A 21,810-nucleotide genomic window follows, 5' to 3' on the forward strand; every position below is an offset into this window, starting at 1 on the left:
GATTGGATCTATTGGAAATGCACTGTTGATGTCTTTACTAGCCAGTCGCTGTTTCATGAAACAGGATGACACTATTATCATTTTTTGAATAGTAATAGTTTTTCTCATTCCTAGAAGAAGTGGTTTCTTCTGAAGATGTTGGAGCTAGCATTTTCAACGGTCAGAAGAAGGTGCTGTATTATGCTGATGCCCTCACGGAAATAGCCTTTGTTGTTCCTTCTCCTGTGGAGTCCTTAAGTAAGAACTTTATTTTTTTTTTTAATATAATGCCTTCAGATCTGACTTCGTATTTGATTTGTGTAATATTACTACATTGGAAGAGATTCTGGGGTCATCTAATGCATTCTTTTGTTTCTGAGACATACAGCCTTTTGTTATTTTTGAAGTTGAATCACCATTAGCTACACAGTTAAAAAGCCGTTCATGATTGGGATTCAGTCATAGAATGTCATAGAATGTTTCAATACCCATCTCTTCGCCTCTGTACATTTCTCATCACCAATGTCCCCAGTTTCCCTTCTGCCACCATCCCCAATCCCTGCCCCACCCCACCTCTATATAGGGCAGGCTTCTCCCTCTCTCTCTCCCTCTCTCTTCTCTCTCTTCTCTCTCCCTCTCTCTTTCTCTCTCTCCCTCTCTCTCTCTCTCCCTCTCTCTCCCTCTCTCTTCTCTCTCTTCTCTCTCTCTCTCTCTCTCTCTCTCTCTCTCTCTCTCTCTCTCTCTCTCTCTCTCTCTCTCTCTCTCTCTCCTTCTCCCTCTCCCTTCCTCCTTCCCTCTCCTCCCACCAGACATTATGGTTTGCAGTACAGGTACTGACAAGGTTATTATGTACATCCCTTGCAGTCCTTGTCCAGAGTGATGATTTCCGACTATCATCATCATAATGGTCCCTTCTCTATTCTAACTGCCCTCCCCTCACCCCTCCACTTACGGGAAGGTTCCACCCGAGGACCAGTCCTTCTGGCCCTTGTTTCTACTGTCCGTCGGTATTAGTCTCATAATACCTTCTTTTGGCACAGTAACTTTTAAACTATGCAAAAGTGTAGGACTTTAGCTTTTCTAACCTTTCTAATGGTTGTAAGAAAGACCACACGAATAATCTTTAAATAGTAAGACAATCCCACTTTAACTCTTTTTTAATCTTTCTTTTTACTTGTTCATCATATTAAAGCCCTGTTTTCCAATTTATTCGTCTTTTTTTCTTTTTGTGGAGACTGGGAGAAAATCTCCCAAGCAGTGCTTGGGGGAGCTGTGGGCCCCCATTGGTGATTCTTGACCAACTGGGCATGTGGTTCGATGTGAGGGCCTGAGAAGGTGGTTTTGCTTAAACCCTAAGGCAGCCAGAATTGCACAGGGCCACCACCTGGTGGGGTGGGGAGCTCGGCCCACTTCCACTAGTGTTGGGGGCCTCCAAGGACTCGGGGATGCTTGAGGGAGTGTATGCCAGGGATCCAGCTGGGGCTGGCGACGTGCAAGGCATACATCTTAGCCTCTGCACTATCGTTCTGGGTGTCCCCCGCCCCCTTTAAAAAAGAAATAACTATGAGTGAGCTGCCACCTCTTCCCATTTCCACGGGGGAGCAGGGAGTCCAGAGTCCTGCTGTCAGGTCTCCTGGCGTCATTTGGCTTACCATCCAAAAACAGAAATGTCATCTGCCTAGAAAAGATGAATATAAGCCTCTGCTTTCTTGCCTCAAGAATGATCACTGCTACCCAGCCGGGATCTGTAGTTTCATTTTCCCAGGAGCTTCGCTTCCAGTTAATTCCACATTTGTTTGGCCAGGCAGTAAGCACCAGGCTTCCCCGGCTGTGTTCCTGGAGATCGTGGTGGGATGGGGTGACCCACATTAAACTTCCCATTTCCAGGTTTGGCTCTTCATGTGTCTTACCTTGGCAACTTCCCCACACTTGTAGTCAGACTTTTGACTTCCTGCTGTGAGCCTCTTTCCCCGTCTCATCCTCTGGAGTCAGTCGTGTCCTTGGTGAAATGAGAATGGTCTCTTGTGCTGTGTCAGTGTCTTACCGGCTGTCTGCCTTCTCATGTTCCGTCCGTCCAGAAGCTAGACCGTCTCTGTTCTCTCTGGACTGGGTCCCTGCCTGGTACTGGGGCCCAGCCTATTTGCACCAGTTCAGGTCAAAAAGGAAAGTGACCTCCCTCCCGCATGGTGGTTCCTTCCCACGGTTGGATCTTTACCTCCTGTTATGAAATGTGGGGTTTTGTTGTTTTTTGTTTGTTTGCTGTTTTTGTGGGTATTTTTGGTTTTTGGTTGTTTCTTTTTGTTTTGTTTTGTTTTGTCACACCCAGCGATGCTCAGGGATTACTCCTGGCTCTGCACTCAGGAATTACTCCTGGTGGGGCTTGGGGAACCATATGGGATTCCGGGAATCAAACCTGAGTTGACTGTGTGCAAGGCAAATGCTCTACTCGCTCCCCCCCTCATGAAATGTGACCCATATAAGTTGCCCCTACTCCATTTCGGCCTCCTCTTTTTACCTTGAGATTTTTATTTGTTTATTTTTTGCTGTTACTCTGTATTTGTCTCTGTTTCTTTATCTCTGTTTTTCACTAAATTGATTATTAATCACAGGCCTAGGTCCTTTGTAGTTGTTGAGTATCCTGGTGCTGCTACTTGATGCTGTACTATATATTTAAATATGTAATCAAAGTAATTCAGTGAATTAAAAAAAAAGTAATTCAGTGAATAATAGGTGGCTTTTATTGCATTTTAGAAATGAAAAGTCTAATAGTTTCTAACTCAATTATCCTGTAGAGCCAGAACTAATAAACAGGCTAAATTTAGACCTCTAAGAACACTTTTTACCATTTTTTGAAGGGTTGTAAATAAAGAATACGCAACAGAGTCCTCTAAAATCAACCCGAAATATAAATTTCCTGATTCTTAATAGAAAAAGCTTGCTGGACCTTGCTCTCGGAAAAGAGCAACAAATCTTAACTGATTTAAGATTATAGCATAATTAAACATTTCTGCTGTAAAGACTAGCATGTGTTGTAATTGATTTCTATTTTTCTATTCCGTAGCTGATTCATTAGAAAGCAATATCTCAGACCAAGATAGTGATTCAAATATGGATCTTATGCCTGGAATTCTGAAACAGCCAACCTTGACCCTTGAACTTTTCCCTAATCACACAGACAATCTTAATTCTTCACAGAGGGTAAGTCATTTTGTTAATGTGTTTCAAAAATTGTATTTGGTAGTGGGGGGTACCTGGGGGCTCATGCTTGAAAAAAAATTTTTTTGCCTGGGGTTATACCCAGCAGCAGTGCTCAGTGGTTATTCCTGGCTCTGGGCTCAGATTTTACTCATGGCAGCCTAAGGGGCCATCTAGGATGCCGGAGATCAAACCCAGGTTGGCTGCATGCAAGGCAAGCGCCTTACCCACTGTACTGTTGCTCTGGCCCCTCATGCTTGAAATTTAAATTTTTTCACTTTAGTCCACAGAGTAATTAAAACAATGGTGATTCAGCAGTTAACTTAAATCAAAATCTCATGGTTGATTTTAGTTGTTGCTACTGCTATGGTGTCAGGGTTGGGGTCGCATTTGTCGTGGCAGATCATACTTCTGTGGCACGGGATCACAGCTGGCGAGTGGGATGGTGCTGGGGACACCCTAAACCACATCTCTGAACCCCCTCATGTTTCTTTTTTAGATTTTAACAATCGAATAGTTCATTTTAAGAATGCTTTGTTGTTTTCCTTGATTTAATCATTCTGGTATCATGCTCTGGGGGGGGAGGGGGTGGTTGTTTTTTTTTTAATCGTATGCTCTTCCACTATACTTCCTACTCTTGCTTATTCTTCCTTAAGCCTTGTTTTTTGTTTGTTCTTGCTTTGTTAGAATTGATTTAGAAAGATGCGAGGGGAGGGAGAGGGAGAAGTATATGTTTGAGAGAGAACAGAGGCTTCTCCAGCAAGCTTCAGGGCAGCAAGTGAGAGACGTGTTCAAGGAAGAACATGGGCTTAAAGAGAAAGCTCCTAAGAGTTTTTTTGGTTTTTTAAATCCAATTGAAGAGATTACCCTTCTGTATACATAAACCTTATTTAGGACTTTAGCATAAATACTGTTCAGTTGCATGCTTTAAAACTGGTGGGGCAGCAGGGCTGGAGTGATGGCACAGTGCATAGGATGTTTGCCTTGCACCCGCACCCGGGTTCAATTCCCAGCATCCCATATGGTCCCTGAGCACGGCCAGCAGTAATTCCTGAGTGCGTGAACCAGGAATAACCCCTGTGCATCGCTGGGTGTGACCCAAAAAGAAAAAAAATGGTGGGGCAGGGGCCAGAGCAATAGTACAGCAGGTAGGAGCTTCCCTTATAGAGGGACAGGCTCGGGTTATAGCCCCGGCACACATGTGGTCCCCCAAGCACGATCCAAGTGTATAACCAGGAGTAAGCCTTGAGCACTGAGGTGTGGCCCAAAAACGAACCAAAAAAAAACCAAAAAGGTAGGACTGGCCAGAGAGATAGTACAGCAGACAGGGTGCTTGCCTTGCGTGTCGCTGACACAGGTTCCAGCATCCCTTGTGGTCCCGCAAGCCCAACTTAGAGTGATCCCTGAACTCAGAGCCAGGAGTAAGCCCTGAGCATACCCAATTATGGCACCCCCAGCCCTCCCCCCCAAAAAAAGGCAAAGGTGAAAAATGGTGGGGCTCAGAGTTTATCAAGGAAAGTCCATTGTTCTGCTCAGAAGCTGGGTATGGAGAGAAGTCAGATGCAGACCACATGATAGTGAAGACGAGGAAACTCCTTTTCTCTGTTTTCAAGGAAAAAGGAATTTTGGGAATTTAGAGTAGGAAACATTTGGTCTGAGAACTAGGACTAATTTGCTGATGGCATCTAAAAGATCTAAGAGATTAAGATGATCAGAAGAGTCAGTCATATTACAGTAATGGGGGGAATTTAGGCTTTCTTGTGATTAAGATAAACTCAAATCCTTTTTCCTCACTCCAGTTTTGTTTTTATTTTTTGGTTTTGGGGCCATACCTGGGAATGCTCAGAGGTTAATCCTGACTCTCCACTCAGAAATCCTTCCTGGCAGTGTTCAAGGGACCATACAGGACGCTAAGGATCAAACCCGGGTCAACCGCGTGCAAAGCAAGCACTTTCCCTGCTGCACTGTCTCTTTGGCACTCCACTTCGTCTTTGTTAGGGGCTGTACACAGTGCCTGAGAAAGGCCCAGGTCCACTCCTTGACCTGGTGATGCAGATTTGGTGCTAAGTGGCAGTCGTCAGAGACCCCAGATCCACTCCTGGCAGTGCTCAGTGCTTGGGCATCCTGAGTTCCAGGGACCCAGCTCAGAGCTTCAGACATACTAGGCGTGCCCCCTACCAGATGAGCCATCACTGGTCCTAGTCTCAAATCCTTTTGCCCTCACGATAAGACCTTGCGCACAAGTTTTGTTTTTATTGATGTTATAATTGTTCAGTATTTCTTTCTTCCTTCGAGAATGTACAGCCTTCATTTCTTTGAAGAACTGAAAAGGTTGATCAGCAGGGGAGCCGAGGAAGAGCTTTCTTGCAAATACATGTCACCCGTTTTTCCCAAAGTAATTTCCTGTGACTTGATACTTGTGTTATTGGGCAGATTGAATATACCTGTAAGGTTGGATAGATTTATTAAGCCAGTTTTTTTTTTTTTCTCTTCTTTTACCCCCTTCTCCTCTTCTGCTTTTCTGTGTCTCCTGTAGCTCAGTCCCAGTTCCAGAATGAAGAAGCTGCCTCAGGGTCGGCCGGTGCCTCCCCTCGGACCGGAGACAAGAGTTTCTGTGGTCTGGGTGGAACGCTATGATGACATAGGTACTGTGCACTGGCTTTGTCAGTAAATAGAATCGGGCAGAGTCCCAGCGGTGTGCTGGACATCTGTGCGCTCGCTCAGGCAGAGGCCCTCCTGGTCCTGCCTCGCAGTCGTCAGGATTGGATGAGATTAGTAGATATAGCTCTGCATGGTATTAAATTGTGGCTTGTTGCCAGGGTCCCACTATGCTGCATCCTCCTGAACCTCCCCCAGAAAAGAGAAAAAAGAATCACTTCTCTCACCTCCCCTACTGTCTAGCCTAGAGGTTCCCAAACCAGTTTGGCCTGCCGTCTTTTGGGGGGAGAAGGACCCCAGTTCCAAAATCAGTTTTTTTAAAGAAACCAAAAACATTGTCTCCCAGCCCACCCCCACAGACACACCCATGGCACTGGAGACTACGACCCCCTCCCCTGTCCCTAGCTCGGCCCAGTGCCCCATCCCATCCCCCAGGGCTGGGGATCACCCACTATGGGAAACACCGCTTGGGAGAAAAGGTTGGTTCATCCTTAGGTCGCCTGCCGTAAGATTCTCACGGTTTTTATGGGGACAACCTGAGAACATTAGAATGATGTATTGTCCCCAAGTCTCATCCTGCTCAGGGTTTGCTGGAAACTTGGATGGATGCATCCCAGACCAAACCTGAAAGATTACAGGTCAGATTCTCTCAGACGCTTTGCTGTAAGCGAACTTAGTGAAATGTCTTTTTCTTTTTCTTTTAGTGTTTTTTTATTTTCTTTTTGGGTCACACCTGGCGATGCACAGGGATCATTCCTGGCTCATGCACTCAGGAATTACCCCTGGCAGTGCTCAGGGGACCATATGGGATGCTGGGATTCGAACCCGGGTCAGCCGCGTGCAAGGCAAACGGCCTACCCGCTGTGCTATCACTCCAGCCCCTTTTTCTTTTAGTTTTGAACCACATCTAGCAGTGCTCAGGGGATACTCTCTGGAAATAGGTCTTAAAGGATACCTTTCTTTTTAACTTGCGAGGAATAATTTCTCTCATATATGAAGACAGCGCAACCCATCAGTATGTTGCCTACTTGGAACTAGATCAGGGAATCAGGATTTCTGTCATTTGTTTGGGAACTACGAGGGAAATATTAATGACAATGTCATTCCCTTCCAGAAAACTTTCCCCTCTCGGACCTGATGACAGAGATCAGTACTGGTGTGGAAACTACTGCAAATAGTAGCACTTCTTTGAGGTACACTCTTTTTGTGTGTGACATTTAGCAATGGAAGCTTAGACCAGTCTGTTATATTATGTTTGTTGTAACTTGGTGATTGTGGTGTTTTGTGTTTTTTTTGGGGGGGGGGGTGTTGTTTGTTCTTTTTCTTTTTTTTTTTTTTTTTTTTTTTTTTTTTTTGCTTTTTAAATTTTTTATGGTGTCACACCCAACACTGCTCAGGGGTCACTCTTCACTCTGCATTCAGGAATTACTCCTGGTGGTGTTTGAGGAACCATAGCAGATGCCAGGGACTGAACCCAGCTCAGCTCCATGCAAGGCAGACCCCCTACTCCTGTACTGTCTCTCCGGTCCCTGTTTTTGTTTTTGGATTTGGGGGCCACGTCCATCGGTGCTCAGGCGCCACTCTTGCTCTGTATTAGGAGGTCACTGCCATGAGAAGCCGAGAGTTAAACCAGGGTTGACCGTGTGCGAGGCAAGAGCCTGCTGAACCCTTATGCCATCCCCCCAGGCTCTGTGAATGAATTATAGTGTAGGAAGGCATGGAGACAGGACTGGAAAGCTAGGTCGGCAGGCAGGGCACTGGCCGCGAGAGCAGCCAGCCAAGTCCAGTCCCAGGCATCCCATCGCACCACCGGAAGTAAGCCCTGAGCACTGCCGCGTGTGCAACAACAGAATGAAGGTTACAGGGCATCACTGAGGAGGAAGAAAGATTCCTTTCTTTCCTTCTCTTTACCGCGGCTGCAGTGATGACGGGTGACTGCAGTTGATTGGTTGTCATGCTTGAATATTTTATTTTGGTCGCACTCAGTTGTGGTGCTCCCACACACTCTGGGTGTAGTGCTCACCGGGCATTGCAATGGTACTCACTCACTTGCCGGGGTCACTGCTGGCGTGTGCTTACACACCTGCAGTGCTGCTCCCAGTGTCCAAGTCTGCAGGACTGATGAGCACAACCCCCAGCCTGCTGCGTAGGCGCCTCTTGTCACAGAGCCGTCCCGCAGGCCCCTGCAAGGATTCTTCAGCGGCAGAATTACTGGCTTATGTTGATTTGCAGCAGAGAAGCAGAAAGGGGTTAGACAAGTATTGGGGAGGGCATGATAAGAGTCCCAGTATCAGGTCAGAATAATGAAGCTTCATTAACATATGTAGATAGGTAGAATTAAAATACGCTCATCATATGAGCTATGTAATGAGAAAATACCTCTGAGTTCAATGTAATGCAGATTTTGTTATAGCATTAAGATGTCTATTTCAGTTGCCTTTGCATAAAAAGTATAAAAAGAATGTGTTTCCATGAATAGTAACAGCATATCTGTGTAGACTTCATGGTTTCAAGGATTTTTGCTTGTTTTCTTTCAGTTTAAACAAATAGGTTAAGATAAGCCCCAGAGGAACAGTTGCCATCTCATCTTACAGACGAGATAAAATGTGCTCGTACATGAGCTCCTCAGAGTCCTCCTTCCAGTCCGTGAGGGGGACAGTGGTTTGCACCCTGCCCTCTCACCCCGCTGCCGCTGTCCCTTCCACATAGCACTGAACAGCCCTTGGTGTGCTGACCTGGAATCAATTCCTCCTATGTAGCACACGCTCATTCGTCCTGCATGTGACGTGAATTGATTCCTGTTTGGGGGCCACATCTGGCTGTGCTCCAGGCTACTCCCAGCTCTTTGTTCATTTTTGTGTTGTCTGGCCCTGGTGAATTTATTCTAACATTGTTAGGTTGATGCTAAATAATGAAGTCATTAAAGAAGAGTTAGCGAATTCTGTATGTTTGGAGTGGGGTGGCAGAGTGGGTGGGTGTGGGCCACCCCCAGCTGTGCTGGCCATTGTGGTGGAATTTCCTGCACTCTTGCCCGATCTATTTTTGTTCCCTATAGAAAGAAGTAACCAAGTGAAAATTCTATAGCTGGTTGCTAGATTGATAACTTACACTAAATTAGATTTGTCTGTCCTTTCCTTTCGTTTTAAGCCCTCTGTGGTTTTGGGGTGTGGGGAATTAGCCCCTTCTCTATTAGCTTAGAAAGACCAATCCCATGGAGTCATAGAGATAGTACAGTGGGTAGGGCTCTTGCCTTGCATTCGATCCCCCGAGCACAGAGCCAGAAATAAGGCTTGAGCACAACTGATTGTGACCCCAAAACTGGGGTGGCGGGGGGAAGTCCTGTGGTGGGTTTTTACAGTCAGGTATTGTCTGGGAGTGGGTAGCAGCACCGTGGGCCCCTCGAGAAAGGCTGGTGAGCAGACTCACCCCGGGCTCTGCTCAGATAGTGTCTGACAGCAAATCCACTTCGGTATTCTGCTACTCCTGTGTGGGATGCTAGGGGTAAAGAGAGCCTTCTTTCTTGTCTTCAGATCTACCACTCTTGAAAAAGAAGTTCCTGTCATCTTCATCCATCCTCTAAACACTGGATTATTCCGGATAAAAATTCAAGGAGCCACTGGAAAATTTAATATGGTCATCCCTCTCGTGGATGGGATGGTGGTCAGCAGGCGGGCCCTAGGTAAGGTCTTCGTGTTTGTCTTCATGCGAAGGGCTAAGGTCTCCGTCTCTCTCTGAAGGTCTTACTTATGACCAAAATAGAGGAGAAGAAATGGTGGGCTTCCCTCTTAGGTCCCTCGTGTGGAGAACAGTGGGGGTCTCCAGTGGTGCTTGGGTATTGGGGTGGGGGGAGTACCTAGCAGCATGATGGTTCAGTGCAGAGCCCAGGGCCGCCAGCGCTGCCCATCAGTGCTGAGGTGGGTTATACATGTCAGCCCTTAGCGTGATCTGGCCCTCAGCATGTGTTACTTCTGGCACTGATCTCTAGAGGTAGGAAATTTTCCACAAACTAGTTTGAGTATGCAGAGAATAGTTTACCTGAACACCGTTCATTCATCTCTCTGACTGGGAAAACCCTCTGTTTTCCAGGGTTTTTGGTGAGACAGACTGTGATTAATATCTGTAGAAGAAAGAGACTGGAAAGTGATTCTTACAGCCCACCACACGTCCGCCGGAAACAGAAAATCACCGACATCGTCAATAAGTACCGGAACAAACAGTTGGAGCCAGAATTTTATACTTCACTTTTTCAGGAGGTCGGACTCAAGAAATGTAGTTCTTAGGCTGCTGTTCACCTCGGACTGTTGGACTTATTTGGGGCTATGATATCAAAGCAAAACAATTTGATAGGTGATCACTGTAAAAATAAAAGCAAATCACTCCCAAGAGCTCACTGTTTAATCTCCAGAATAGAAGAAACACATCATCAGTCCATTTGACAGAAGCCTCTTGGCTGTCTAGTGAAATGGGCTCGCAGACACAATCATCCTCGTGCTGGTAATGATGGTAGACATTTTAGCCATAAACTTTCTTTTAAACGACAATTTTAGTTAACTATAAGCCTTTTGAGAAGAAAGGCTTTGATGCATCTCAGTTAAACATATGCATTGATAGAATCAAATTTGCAAATTAGACGTTGAAGATAGTTCTATACCTCAGTTTTTAGGAGGTTGTGTTCAAAATTAAAATCTGTCTCAGAATCATACATGCCACTTAAAGGCCCATGTTCATAGCCTGGCGGAGGGGAGGAAAGAAACCTGCTCACTGTTTAGGCCCTTTCCCTTCCAGCCGACAAGGTGAGAGAAAAGAACATAAATGTTTCTTGCTCAGTTTGAGTATGAAAAAAAGGCTGACCATAAAACATTTTATGTTTTCTCTCCACATTTCAAAAAGTTATCATTCTCAGTAGTGCACAGATCTGTCTGAATGCCTCGGTTTTGGGGTGCCCGGGAAAAGATCTAAATTGGAGGCATGGCCTGCCTTTCATGGAGACAAAAATGGAATTTTCCGTGTAAAGGCTGCCAGAGGCCAGTGAGGAACCCACTCTTCCATTACTGTCTGGCTTGGTAACAGAAGTGACAGGGCAAGTGTCTGGTATTTCTCAGTAACTTGTTGGCTGGATAATCAGAAATGTAGATACACAAGGGTTAAAAATTGTTTGGTTTTTCCCACTGTCTCATATTTCAGGACCGAGCAGGAAACTACAGTAGCATATTTCTGGAGGATTGTAACTTGGGGTTCAGGAAGTAGTTTCTCAGTGCTACTCATTTAGATCTCCCCCAGGAGCGACTGGATTCCACGATGGACGTGACGTTAGTGACCACTGCCTCACGTGGCTGCTGCTCCAGCTGGTTATGGTTGTTGTTTCCTGCACTTTGCCAGCTGAAGACACAACAAATCCCTCCTGGGGCTTTGAAATCGTTTCTGTTACCTCGCTGCTACTTTTCTGCCAGGGGTAAACGTTTTGGGGTGGCCCGGCCCAGAAGACCCGCCCAAGGATTCCTGTCCCAGTGCTAGAGTGTACACTGCTCATTGCTCCTACTCTGCTGTGCTTTCTTCTCCACTAAGTGATGTATGTCTAGAAAATAGGTGACGACACTTAAAAGTCCAAAGAGGTGATCACAGATGTAGCCAGGATGTCTTCCCACTTGAACCCTAATGTCAGTAGATTCTGTAAGTCAAGATTGTAGTGGTTGATTTGGTTTGGTGTTTTGGTAGTTTAATTAGAGGGGTTAGGGTAGAATAGGACCTAATTCCCTGTGCAGATATTTCTGTTCCAGAAGTCTGTAACTTGTCATTTTTGAGCAAGAAGTGTGGGCGTAGCACTGCTCTTGGTTTTGCAATTTGCTGTATCCTTTCGTTCGTGTTTGTTTTAAGCTCAGGTAAAGGTAGCTTCCTCCTATGACTCCAGTTTCCATTCAGGGTATAATGTTTTTCAATAATTGATTTTTTTTTCAATCTGGGCAATAAATCAATGTTTCCAGATGGTAGCATGGGGGGAGGGAGATATTTGATAAAGGTTAACAAAGCATTACTGTATATTTCAGTAAGTCAGCATGTACAGGGTAAGGTTTTACAACTTCGATAGAATTTTCAACTTGACATTTCAAGGGGAAAATGGCCCCTTGTTCTAGTGGAAATGAACAATAGAGGCTATAAATTCATATGCAACTTATAACATTCCAGAGGTTAAAAATAACTGATGTAGGTGTACTTCCTTCGCGTGGTTCTGTAGATAAGATTGTTCTCTTGGTATAGTTTTGCTGTCAGAGTGCACGGTGGGTGCATATGGGGGCCAGGCTTGCTGCACGGTCTGAATGGCTTCGGCGAGTGAACAGCTCTGTTGGATGCGGTCTGTGAGCTAGAACGCTCTCCCTCGGAAGATGGGATGGATTCCAGAAGTGCAGCCCGAGGGGCAGGAAGCTCCCGTTTGTACCGTGCAGACAGAAAGTGGGGTACATGACTTCCTCAGGTGCTGGTTGCTTCTGCTCAAAACTAACCTCTCCTAAATGTGATGAAACTCCTAGGACCTTTCATTAGTGTGGGTTTGAGTTCTGGTCACTAGGTTCACCCAGCTGCCTTTGTTAAGAGTTACTGAGCAGAGTAATGCCAGAGGACCATTTTAGTCCCCAGGAATACTCACCCCACCCTCCACCCCCCCCACCCCCCACCCCTCGCTGGTCAGTAGGTGAACACACATTCGTAGCCTTGGGAAGCCACAACCGGTCTGGTCAGCTTCCACAGTTCAGTTGCTACGTGTGACAGTTGCTCCGGGGTGAACGAGTGTGGCATTTAGTGACAAAGGATGACCCAAGGGACAGAGGCATGGCCCTTGCTCACATTTGGGGAACAGGGGCTCCCGTCCTTTCCTTTGCTGAAAGCCTGAGAATTGTGAGGAGGAGTTTTGCTTGTCCGGCCCTGGTTCACCCAGCTCTCCTTTCTGTCCGATTTCCTCCTGAGTTTCCCTTTTGTCCGTTGACCTTTCGAGAAGAAAAGCTGGGAGTGAGAGGAGCTGGCCCGTCCCGTGCCCTGGCCGTTCCCCAGCACCCCAGACGTGCTCTCCTCCCGTCGCAGGTTCTCTGTTCTCCTCGGACTCGCTTATAAACCCTACCTACACCCTGGCTCGAAGCGTCACTGCCTGTATACAGGTCGTGTGTGTGAGGCCTCTCCTAAGGGTCGCTTGTTACAGATCCCGGAGAATTGATTTGTAAGATTGATTTTCCGAGAGGCGGAGAGTCTCCCACAGAGTTCATTTCTATTAGAAGGTGGAAACTTTACCCAGAGTGGGAATCAACCTAGCTCACGACGTTTGGCGGTAGATGGGGAGAGACGGAGGTGATCTGACACTCCCGTGCGCTGGCGTTCTCCCCGCGGTTAAGACCCAGTCAGGTGATACCTTCCTCCAGAGAGCTGGCGGATATGTTTACATGAAGCAGGAAGTTCAGTTCCACGGTCTGTTGGAAGGATTTCCAGGACAGCCTCTTTCCCGGAGAGAGCTGGGAGGTGAGCCTGCCGCTCGGTGTGGAATCAAGTTGGGGAATCTCGGTAGCTAAAGAAGCCATGTACTGTATAGTGTTTTTCTCAGAGTATCAACTCACGTTCTTCAGATGCTTTCCTTTTTTAATGGTGAGGGAAAAGGTATCATTTGGGATTCCACAGTGCCTTGCATCTAGTAGGCGCCCAATAAATATTTGTTGAAGCAAACCAAGTTTCCCAAGTCCTCGTCTCTTGCAATGACCAAGAACATCTTTCTTCTCTGAAGGGCTTGGCAGTTGTGGCTAAAAAAAAAAAAAAAAAAAAAATACACAGTATCATTATTTGCTTGAAATCATATATACAGTTTGTATGAATTTCGGTATGTTGCCAAGACATGATCTTTTTCTTATTGTATTTTCTGTAAATATTTCTGGCACTGAACTGTAAAGGCGAAATGTAAATAGGAAGGTGTCCTGTGTCCCCGCGCCGCCTGTGTTTTCTTGCCGGTTAGGGAAGAGGCCCAGAGGTTTGTTTGTATTTATGCCGACCCTTTGTCCAGAAGAAAACCATGGAATATTGAATGTAATACATTTAGTCAATTAAATTTTAAGGAGATTCTTATCTAACCCTGTGTGTGTGTGCTTTTGGTTACAGGCTGGGGGGTTGACTTCCCCTCATTGGCTCCTGGGGGCGTGCGTCCACTCTTCCATGGCCAGCCCTCCAAAATTTTTTTTTCTGCTTTCTGGGTCACACCCAGCGATGCTCAGGGGGTTAGACCTAGCTCTGCACTCAGGAATCACTCCTGGCGGTGCTCGGGGGACCATATGGGATGCCATGGCCGAACCCCGTACTATCGCTCTGGCCCCCAGCCCTCCTAATTTAGAACTGTTTTTTTCCCCCTGCCTTGGTCGAATTTCATGGAAGACTCAACAGCCAAGTGAATTTTCAGAGAAAAAACGCCGACCTCTGTAGGGCAGAAGCATAGGGGTGGGGGGGTGGGGGGGTGCCCACAAGCACAGCAGGGAGCCACGGCTCACTCTGGAGAGCAGGGACACGCTGGCTGTGCTCTGGGCTGCAGGAAGTCTGGGGGAGACATAGTTGAGGTCATCTGCCTGCCACCCCCCACCCCCCAAGCACGGTGTAACGTGGATCCCGAAAGGCACCCCTGGCCGGATGCGTCATGGTCCTTGTCTCCGTCAGGCCTGCTGCCTGCCAGCACCTTGAGCCCTCGTTGCTCAGAGTAGGGTAGGAGTTGGCCTTTTCCCTAGGGACCCTCCTGGAGCCGCCTCTAGCCACTTGAGGGGCTCACACGCAGGCCTCAGCCTGGCTGGAAGCCCCCTTTGCTACAGGGAGTGGGAAGAGCCTCGGGGTAGCCTCGGGCCCAGCATGGGGAGGTTTCCAACCCCCTGTGTGAAGGGCAGGTATGGTGGGAAGAGGCAAGAAGGTGTCTGGGCGCGGGGGGAGAGTGCAGTGGGTAGGGCCCTCCACACAGTCCCCCAGAGTCGACCCTGGCACCCCTGTGCTCCTCTGAGCCCCACCAGGAGTGGTCCCTCAGCACAGCCAGGAGTGCCCTCCCCCCCCCGGAAAAAAAAAAAAGAAATGGCATATTTGGGGCTCATATGAGAACAAGGCATAAGCCTGTCTCGGAAGACCTGACTGAGCAGAGGCAGCAGCGTCAGGTTCATAGCCGCGTGTTGAGCGTGTAGCTGTGATATCACAAAGTTTAAAAGGCAGCCCAGGGTGGGGGTGGGGGTCCACTCAGGCCTGGCCAACTCGTTTGACCTTTTTTCCAGACATGTGGGAAAGAGCTTTATTGGCAAGAGGCCAGTGGCTTTCAAACTGACAGGCTCCTGTCCTCTGCTACTTTGTTTCATTTAGCCAAAAAGTTTGAAGATTCAATTTTTTTAAAAATTGAGGGAGGGGTTGCAGTGCTCAGGGACTACTCCTGGCTCTGTGCTCAGAGGTCACTATGTTGGGGGTGGCGGACAGCAGGGGACCCTGGGCAGTGCTGGGAATTGAACCAGGATTAGCCGTGTGTAAGGCAAACTCCTGCTCTCTGGCCCTTTAAAAGAAATTTTGTCTGGGGCTGGAGCGATAGTACAGCGGGTAGGGCGTTTGCCTTGCACGCGGCCGACCCGGGTTCAATTCCCAGCATCCCATATGGTCCTCTGAGTACCGCCAGGAGTGATTCCTGAGTGCAGAGCCAGAAGTAATCCCTGTGCATTGCCGGGTGTGACCCAAAAAGCAAAAAAAAAAAATTGTTCTTGTTTTGGGGCCACACCCAAAGTGCTCAGGGATCACTCCTGGTGGGGCTCGGGACCAGATGAGTTTCTGGTGATCAAACCCAAGTCAGCCACGTGGAAGGCAAGTGCCCGACCCATTGTACTTTCTCTTTGGCCCTGGTGAAATCTTTTGTTTTTTGGGGGTGGGGGAGGCACACCGGCCGTGTTTAGGGCTTTCCTGGGCTCTGCACGCAGGTTTTACTCCTGGTGGTGCTCGGGGGGACTGTATAAGGTGCCGGGGATCAAGGCAAGCACCTGACCCGCTGTGCTGTCTCTCAGGGCCCCCAGATGAAACAGTTTTATTTTTTTTATTTTTTTGGGTCACACCCAGTGATGCTCAGGGGTTACTCCTGGCTTTGCACTCAGGAATTACTCCTGGCATGCTTGGGGGACCATATGGGATGCCGGGGATCAAACCCGGGTCGGCCGCGTGCAAGGCAAATGCCCTACCCGCTGTGTTATCGCTCCGGCCCCCAGATGGAACAGTTTTAAATAGAAGAATTCACATACAGGGGCCGGAGCGATAGCACAGCGGGTAGGGCATTTGCCTTGCACGCGGCCGACCCGGGTTTGATCCCCGGCATCCCATATGGTCCCCCAAGCATGCCAGGAGTAATTCCTGAGTGCAAAGCCAGGAGTAACCCCTGAGCATCGCTGGGTGTGACCCAAAAAGCAAAAAAAAAAAGAAGAAGAAGAAGAATTCACATACAGATCTGGAATCCTTTCCCCCAGTTTATTTTGGCTCTCGGGGAGAGGCTGACTGCGGCCCTGGGCTTTGGGGTGTGAGGAGCGGAGAACCCCTGTAGCTCAGCTCTGGCCTGCGAGGCTGCGTCCACTCTGCCCAAGCCCCGCGGAGCCCAGAGAGCGGGAGTTGGGCCGGGGGAAGCCCAGCCCAGCACACGGGGGGCTGGGGGCAGTGCGGAGTGAATGCAGATTTTTTGTCTACCCTGTGGCGGCTCTGAGCCGAGGGGATGGTCTCTCGCGCTCCGAGCGAACCCACTAGCCCCCGCCTGCCCACAGACCTGGGCTCCTGCTCCCAGTCGAGCTCCTTGCCAGCCTGTTCATCCAAAATAATGCTCCCTTCACCCCAAGGACACGGAGACTTCCTTGTCAGGTCACCAGCTGAGCCCCAATTGGACCGAGAGCAGGGCCCTGTCCGCCCAGTCCCCAGGGCAGCCCTGCGTGCCCGGCCCGGGCTGGCCACACACGGAGCCCTGCCGCCATGAGGTACCCTCTGGTCCCACTGGTGAACGACCTCACCTTCTCCTTCCTGGCCATCTGGCTCTGCCTGCCCGTGGGCCTGCTGCTCTCCCTGCTCATCCTTTGGTTCTGCTTCTTGCTCAGTCGAGGTGAGCGCGCGGGCAGGCGGGCGGCAGAGCCGGGCCTCGTGGTGGGCTCGGGTGAGAAAGGGGTTCATTGGGGAGCGAAGGGGGCGTGCGTGGCTGGCCCCCGCTGCGGCCGTGGGCACCCCCCAGGGCCACTGCAGAAGCACGAGGGGCTGGGGACGGTGGGAGGAGGTGGCCCCGCTGGGTGGGGCGGGCACAGCCCCTCCGGGGGGCAGGACGCAGTTGTCATCACTGCCCCTTGGCCAGTGCTTCTGTGTGGCCGGCCCCTGCTCAGACAGCAGCCGGGGACCCTCCTCCGGTGCCCCAGGCCAAGGCGCTGCTCCCCACAGACCACGCCAGGCCAGGCCAGGGGTGCCCTGGGTCCGAGCGGGCACTCTAAGGCAGCAGGAGGCAAGGGGTAGGGGGGCGCGCTGGCCTGAGGCAGGAGGGATGCTGCTCCCCGGTCCCCACCCCGGCACCTCTTTCTGGGGACCTCCTGGCTCCCCCCCCCCTCATCGTCAGCCCCATGACCTTTGGCCGGCTGGGCAGGGAGGCTGCCCAGTGCTCTGCCAGCTGTGCTCAGAGGGCATGGAGACCGGGCAAGCAGGTCACTCCTTGACATACGTAATGATATGGGGGGGGAGGGGGGATGGTCAGGGTGTCGCCTCTGGACTTCCTGGTGAGAGCTAGAAAGTTCTTTAGCTTCCAGAAGCTTTTCCTATTCCCAGGGTGGGCACCGCCCTGTGGCCTGGGTGTTCGCTGTCAAAACTGGACCCCAGACTAGTTCCTGACGACAGCGAACCTTCGGGGAGAACCCCATGAGGTCAGCCGCCTCGGGCAGCCGAGGAAACGGAGGCTGAGAGGTCCCTTGCCCGCAGACGCCCTCCTGCCCAGGACTCCCGAGGGCCACTGTGGGCACTCACGACTGGATCTGCGAGCTGCCCTCGGGAGGGGGGGTGCTGGGAAGTGCTCTCGGAGAGAGTGTCTCGTCCCCTGAGAGGAGACAGTGAACGTGTGGGGGCTCCCCGGGCATGGGCGCCTCTGTGACTCAGTCTGTGTCTCGTGAAGGTTGGAGGGAGCAAGGCGGTCACCCCTCCACGACACTCGGGGCCCAGCACGTGTCCAGAGGACAACTGCTGTGTCCAGAGTGAGCAGTCCCCATCGCGCGCCTGGCGTTTTCAGTCCAGCTGCCCCGGTGACCCGTCCTTCCATAGTCCGTCCTCCCGAGGAAGGGGCGAGCGCGCCCGCGCTCTGGGGGGAGGTCGGGGCGCAGCCTTCCCTGCCTCCTGCTCCTGGTCTACGCTCCAGGCACCCCGCGGCTGCCTCCTTTGCACCAGAGGAGCGACTTGGGCGCTCTAGGAGACAGTTTCTCCCCGCTGCCCCCTCCTCTGCGTCCCTGTGTTTCTCAGAGGAGCCGCGGGGGGAGGGGTGTGCGCCCCCTCACCCCCCCAGTTATGAGGAGGGTGCTCTTGTGTTTCAAACTGATGCTACCTTACATATTGCTCCACAGCTGGCTTTAATTATTTTGTTATTTGTTGGGGGGTGGTAAAGGGTGGAGGAAGTTTGGGGCACCCCGGGGGTATTTGGGGCTATTCCTGGCTCAGAGATTGGCACGAGGGATTGAACCTGGGTCTGTGGCACAAAGGCGAATGCCTCACCCCTTGTGCTGTGTCTCCAGTTTGTAACAGCTCTGTCACGGGCCGCTGACTGGAAGGTGTCTCACTCGATCCCTCCTTCCAAGAGGGACCCACGTTTCATTTAGCAGGGTTCAACAGGTTCTGTGTGTGTCCCCACGAAGCAACGCTGGGAGGAGAATCTCGCATTTACATCAGCTTCTTCACCAAGGAGCTGATGGACAGAAAAAAAGAAAAAAAAAAAGAGCTGATGGACAAACGTCAAGGGTTGGGGCCATGTCTCTGCAGCGCCCCCTGCTGGGCCAGGCCCTGCACAGGCTCCCGGTGCTCCCCTGGATGGCTGCCCCCTACGTTTCTGTTCTGTGTCCTCCAAGTGGAGGGTTTGGGGCAGCCCCACGGCGAGCACATCTCTGGGCATCATCTTCCCAGCAGCAGCCTCTCTGGGCCTCTCCACACCCTGCAGTTAGGCACAGGTGCTGCTTGCAGTAGAGGGCGTCATTTGCAGTATTTTGATCACGTTTTTACACGTTAGAAAACTAGCATGTGTAGGGCTGGAGCGGTAGCACAGCAGGTAGGGCATTTGCCTTGCATGCAGCTGACCCGGTTCAATTCCCAGAATTCCATATGGTTCCCCAGCACCACCAGGAGTAATTCCTGAGATGGACCAATTCCCATATGGTCCCCCAACCAGAGCGAGGAGAACCCCTGTGTATCGCCAGGTGTGACCCAAAAGCAAAAAACAAAAAAAAAGAGAGAGAGAAAGAGAAGAGAGGAGAGGAGGGGAGGGGAGGGGAGGGGAGGGGAGGAGAGGAGAGGAGAGGAGCACGTGCATGTCTTTGTAGTGGTGCTGTGTCAGGGTGCTCAGACCAGAGGGGACCATCCCGCAGATGGGCCAGGCCAGCCTCCTCTCTGGCTCCCTCCCTGTCTCGCAGCTGTCCCATAGGGCCCGGGTTCTTGGGGACAGCACCCCACGAGGCCCCGTCCCCTACCTCCACAGACTCCGAGGAAAATGACAGAGAGTTTCGCTTCAACTGGGAGGCCTGGAGGAAGAGCTGGGAGGAGGCGCTCCGCATCCAGCAGGAGGAGGAGAGGCGGGCCTGGTGAGCCTGCCCGGTCAGGTAAGGGGGACTGGCATGGGGGGGGCACCTCCTCGGGGCCTGCCCTAAGCCAGCAGGGCCATCGCGAGCTGGCTCCCTCCAGCGCCTCTGCCCCCAAGAGCTCCGTCACCAAGGCCGCCTCCCCTCTGAGGTTTCGGGCCACACCTGACCACGCTCAGGGCTTACAGCTGGCTCTGCCCTCGGGGATCCCTCTTGACGGGGCCTGGGGCCATGTGAGGTGCCTGGGATAGAACCTGGGTCAACCACATGCAAGGCGGCACCCACCCTGCTGTGCTATCGCTCTGGCCCCCAGGCCACCCTCTTGACTGCTCTGACCTCGACTCCCTCTGCATTCCTCACTCCTGGCACTGAGCCCGCTTCCCCGGACAGCCCAGCGGGACCCACCCCCCACCCCCACGCCGCTCTCCAATCTGGTCTTTTCTGCAGGATGCCCCCCTCTGTACTGCCTAACACCTCAGTTCTTCTTCCGCAGCACGGACCCCCTCCCCGGCAAGGCTGTCCTTTGGTGGTTGCGTCCACTGCCTTCTCCGGGCGAGGCACTGGTGGGCAGCCACCGTCTACACAGCAGTGCCCCTTCCGTGCCTCACACGCCTCTTCCTTCCCACCCTGTCACAGCCGACCTTTTCCCATCCAAACTGGACCCTCTTTCAACTGCCGCTGCGGAGGCCACAGCTGATGGGACTTAATGGCGCTGCCAAGGCCACACCCCGCGGTGTTTGGGGGCCCTTGCAGTGCTGGAGAGGGAACCCTAGGGCCCCTCATGTGCTCGGTTCTGTCTGCCCCTGGAACCCATGTTAGAATGAGGGTTTTTTTTAACTATTTTATTATGTTTTTGTTTTTGTTTTTGTTTTTTTTGCTTTTTGGGTCACACCCAGCGATGCACAGGGGTTACTCCTGGCTTTGCACTCAGGAATTATTCCTGGCAGTGCTTGGGGGACCATATGGGATGCTGCGGATTGAACCCAGGTCGGCCGCGTGCAAGGCAAACGCCCTACCCACTGTGCTATCGCTCCAGCCCCTTTTTAACTATTTTATTTATTTATTTTGCTTTTGGGGGCCACAATTGGCGATGCTCAGGGGTCACTCCTGGCAATGAACAGGGGTCACTCCTGGCTCTGCACTCAGGAACTACTCCTGGCGGTGCTCAGGGAACCGTATGGGATGCTGGGGATCGAACCCAGGTTGGCAGCTTGCAAGGCAAACGCCCTACCCGCTGTGCTATCGCCCCAGCCCTAGAATGAGTCTTGATGCCTCCTGTGACCCAACGTAGCAGGGGTCCCCCCTTCCCCCCACCCGCCCCCCAGGCCCCATATTCAGAAGCTTCACATAGTTGACAGGCTATCCAGCCACTGCTCTCAAGTCTTCATCACTTTTTGCTTTTCTATCATTTTGTTTCTTTCTGGACTGGGGAGTGCTCGGGGGCTGCTCCCAGCTCTGGGCTTGGGGGTTGTTCCTGGCCGTGCTCAGGGGACCGTGCGGTGCCAGAGACGGCCACGGAGGCTCTACCTTGTGAAGCCTGGGCTTGCCCCACGGGTCCCTCCCAGGCCCTTCACCCATGCTGGACGCAGCTGCTGCCGTGCACGTTCCCACAGCCCCACGGGAGACGAGCCCCCGTGCCCACTCACCGCACCTCCCTGCCCGTTTCTCCCCACAGCCCACCGTGGCCCCTGTGCCGGCCTCCCGCCTGCTTCCAGCGTCATTTCCCAGAAGTCGGAGGGGCTGCGGCAGTGACCACGGGGACAGGAGCCACTCCCCCGGCGAGTCTCCCTCTGGGGAGTCACACGCTCCCCGGGACCGCCAGATCATCTCCTCCACCAATGGACACCCACCCCCAGGGGGTCGAACACCATCTCCCAGGCCCCGGGGGACGCGTGGCTGTGACGACCTGCTAAGTCGGCCTGGGGAGAAGTGACCGACGACCCTCACCCCAAGGATGCCTTGCAACAGCGCTGGGTCACTGCATCCGGGTCTCCAGAAGCCGGGGGACCCTGACCGGTCTGCACCCACAGGACTGTGCCCGGGTTACCCCACCCCTTTGGGACCCCCAGCCTCTTTCCCCTTCCCCCATCCGTGCGAAGGGATGGGGGTCTGCTCTGAACTTCCACTCTCAGATTCCAAACTCAAGCCCCATCACCTTTGGGGCTGA

The 21,810-nt window shown here is 51.3% G+C and overlaps 2 protein-coding genes across 8 annotated transcripts in view; both read left to right on the forward strand.

Annotated features, from left to right (window-relative positions):
• RALGAPB (Ral GTPase activating protein non-catalytic subunit beta) overlaps window positions 1-13,931 on the forward strand; it is a 101,857-nt gene extending 87,926 nt beyond the window's left edge. For 5 of the 7 annotated variants that reach the window (XM_055137952.1, XM_055137955.1, XM_055137956.1 and 2 more), the window contains 6 exons: window positions 115-237; window positions 3,041-3,177; window positions 5,711-5,819; window positions 6,947-7,025; window positions 9,363-9,511; window positions 9,919-13,931. In XM_055137952.1, the coding sequence (XP_054993927.1) occupies window positions 115-237; window positions 3,041-3,177; window positions 5,711-5,819; window positions 6,947-7,025; window positions 9,363-9,511; window positions 9,919-10,112 (791 nt within the window). In that variant the 3' untranslated portion in view covers window positions 10,113-13,931. The remainder of the gene's footprint in view (window positions 1-114; window positions 238-3,040; window positions 3,178-5,710; window positions 5,820-6,946; window positions 7,026-9,362; window positions 9,512-9,918) is intronic. The other 2 variants (XM_055137954.1, XM_055137957.1) reach the window with 1 other exon arrangement.
• Window positions 13,932-16,809: 2,878 nt separating this feature from the next.
• Window positions 16,810-21,810, forward strand: ADIG (adipogenin). Its single transcript, XM_055140607.1, has 3 exons — window positions 16,810-16,936; window positions 19,544-19,664; window positions 21,319-21,810. The coding sequence occupies exons 1-2, from the start codon at window positions 16,810-16,812 to the stop codon at window positions 19,648-19,650; spliced, it is 234 nt and encodes a 77-aa protein (XP_054996582.1). The 3' UTR covers window positions 19,651-19,664; window positions 21,319-21,810.

Source organism: Sorex araneus, chromosome 5 (assembly GCF_027595985.1).
Source record: "Sorex araneus isolate mSorAra2 chromosome 5, mSorAra2.pri, whole genome shotgun sequence".
Classification (NCBI taxonomy): Eukaryota; Metazoa; Chordata; class Mammalia; order Eulipotyphla; family Soricidae; genus Sorex; species Sorex araneus.

What these genes read in the sequence shown, in the direction of transcription:
- ADIG (XM_055140607.1), top strand. Translation starts at nt 16,810, where the DNA reads ATGAGGTACCCTCTGGTCCCACTGGTGAACGACCTCACCTTCTCCTTC. An exon ending in CTGCTTCTTGCTCAGTCGAG is followed by an intron (nt 16,937 to 19,543) that starts GTGAGCGCGCGG and finishes CTACCTCCACAG; the next exon opens with ACTCCGAGGAAAATGACAGA.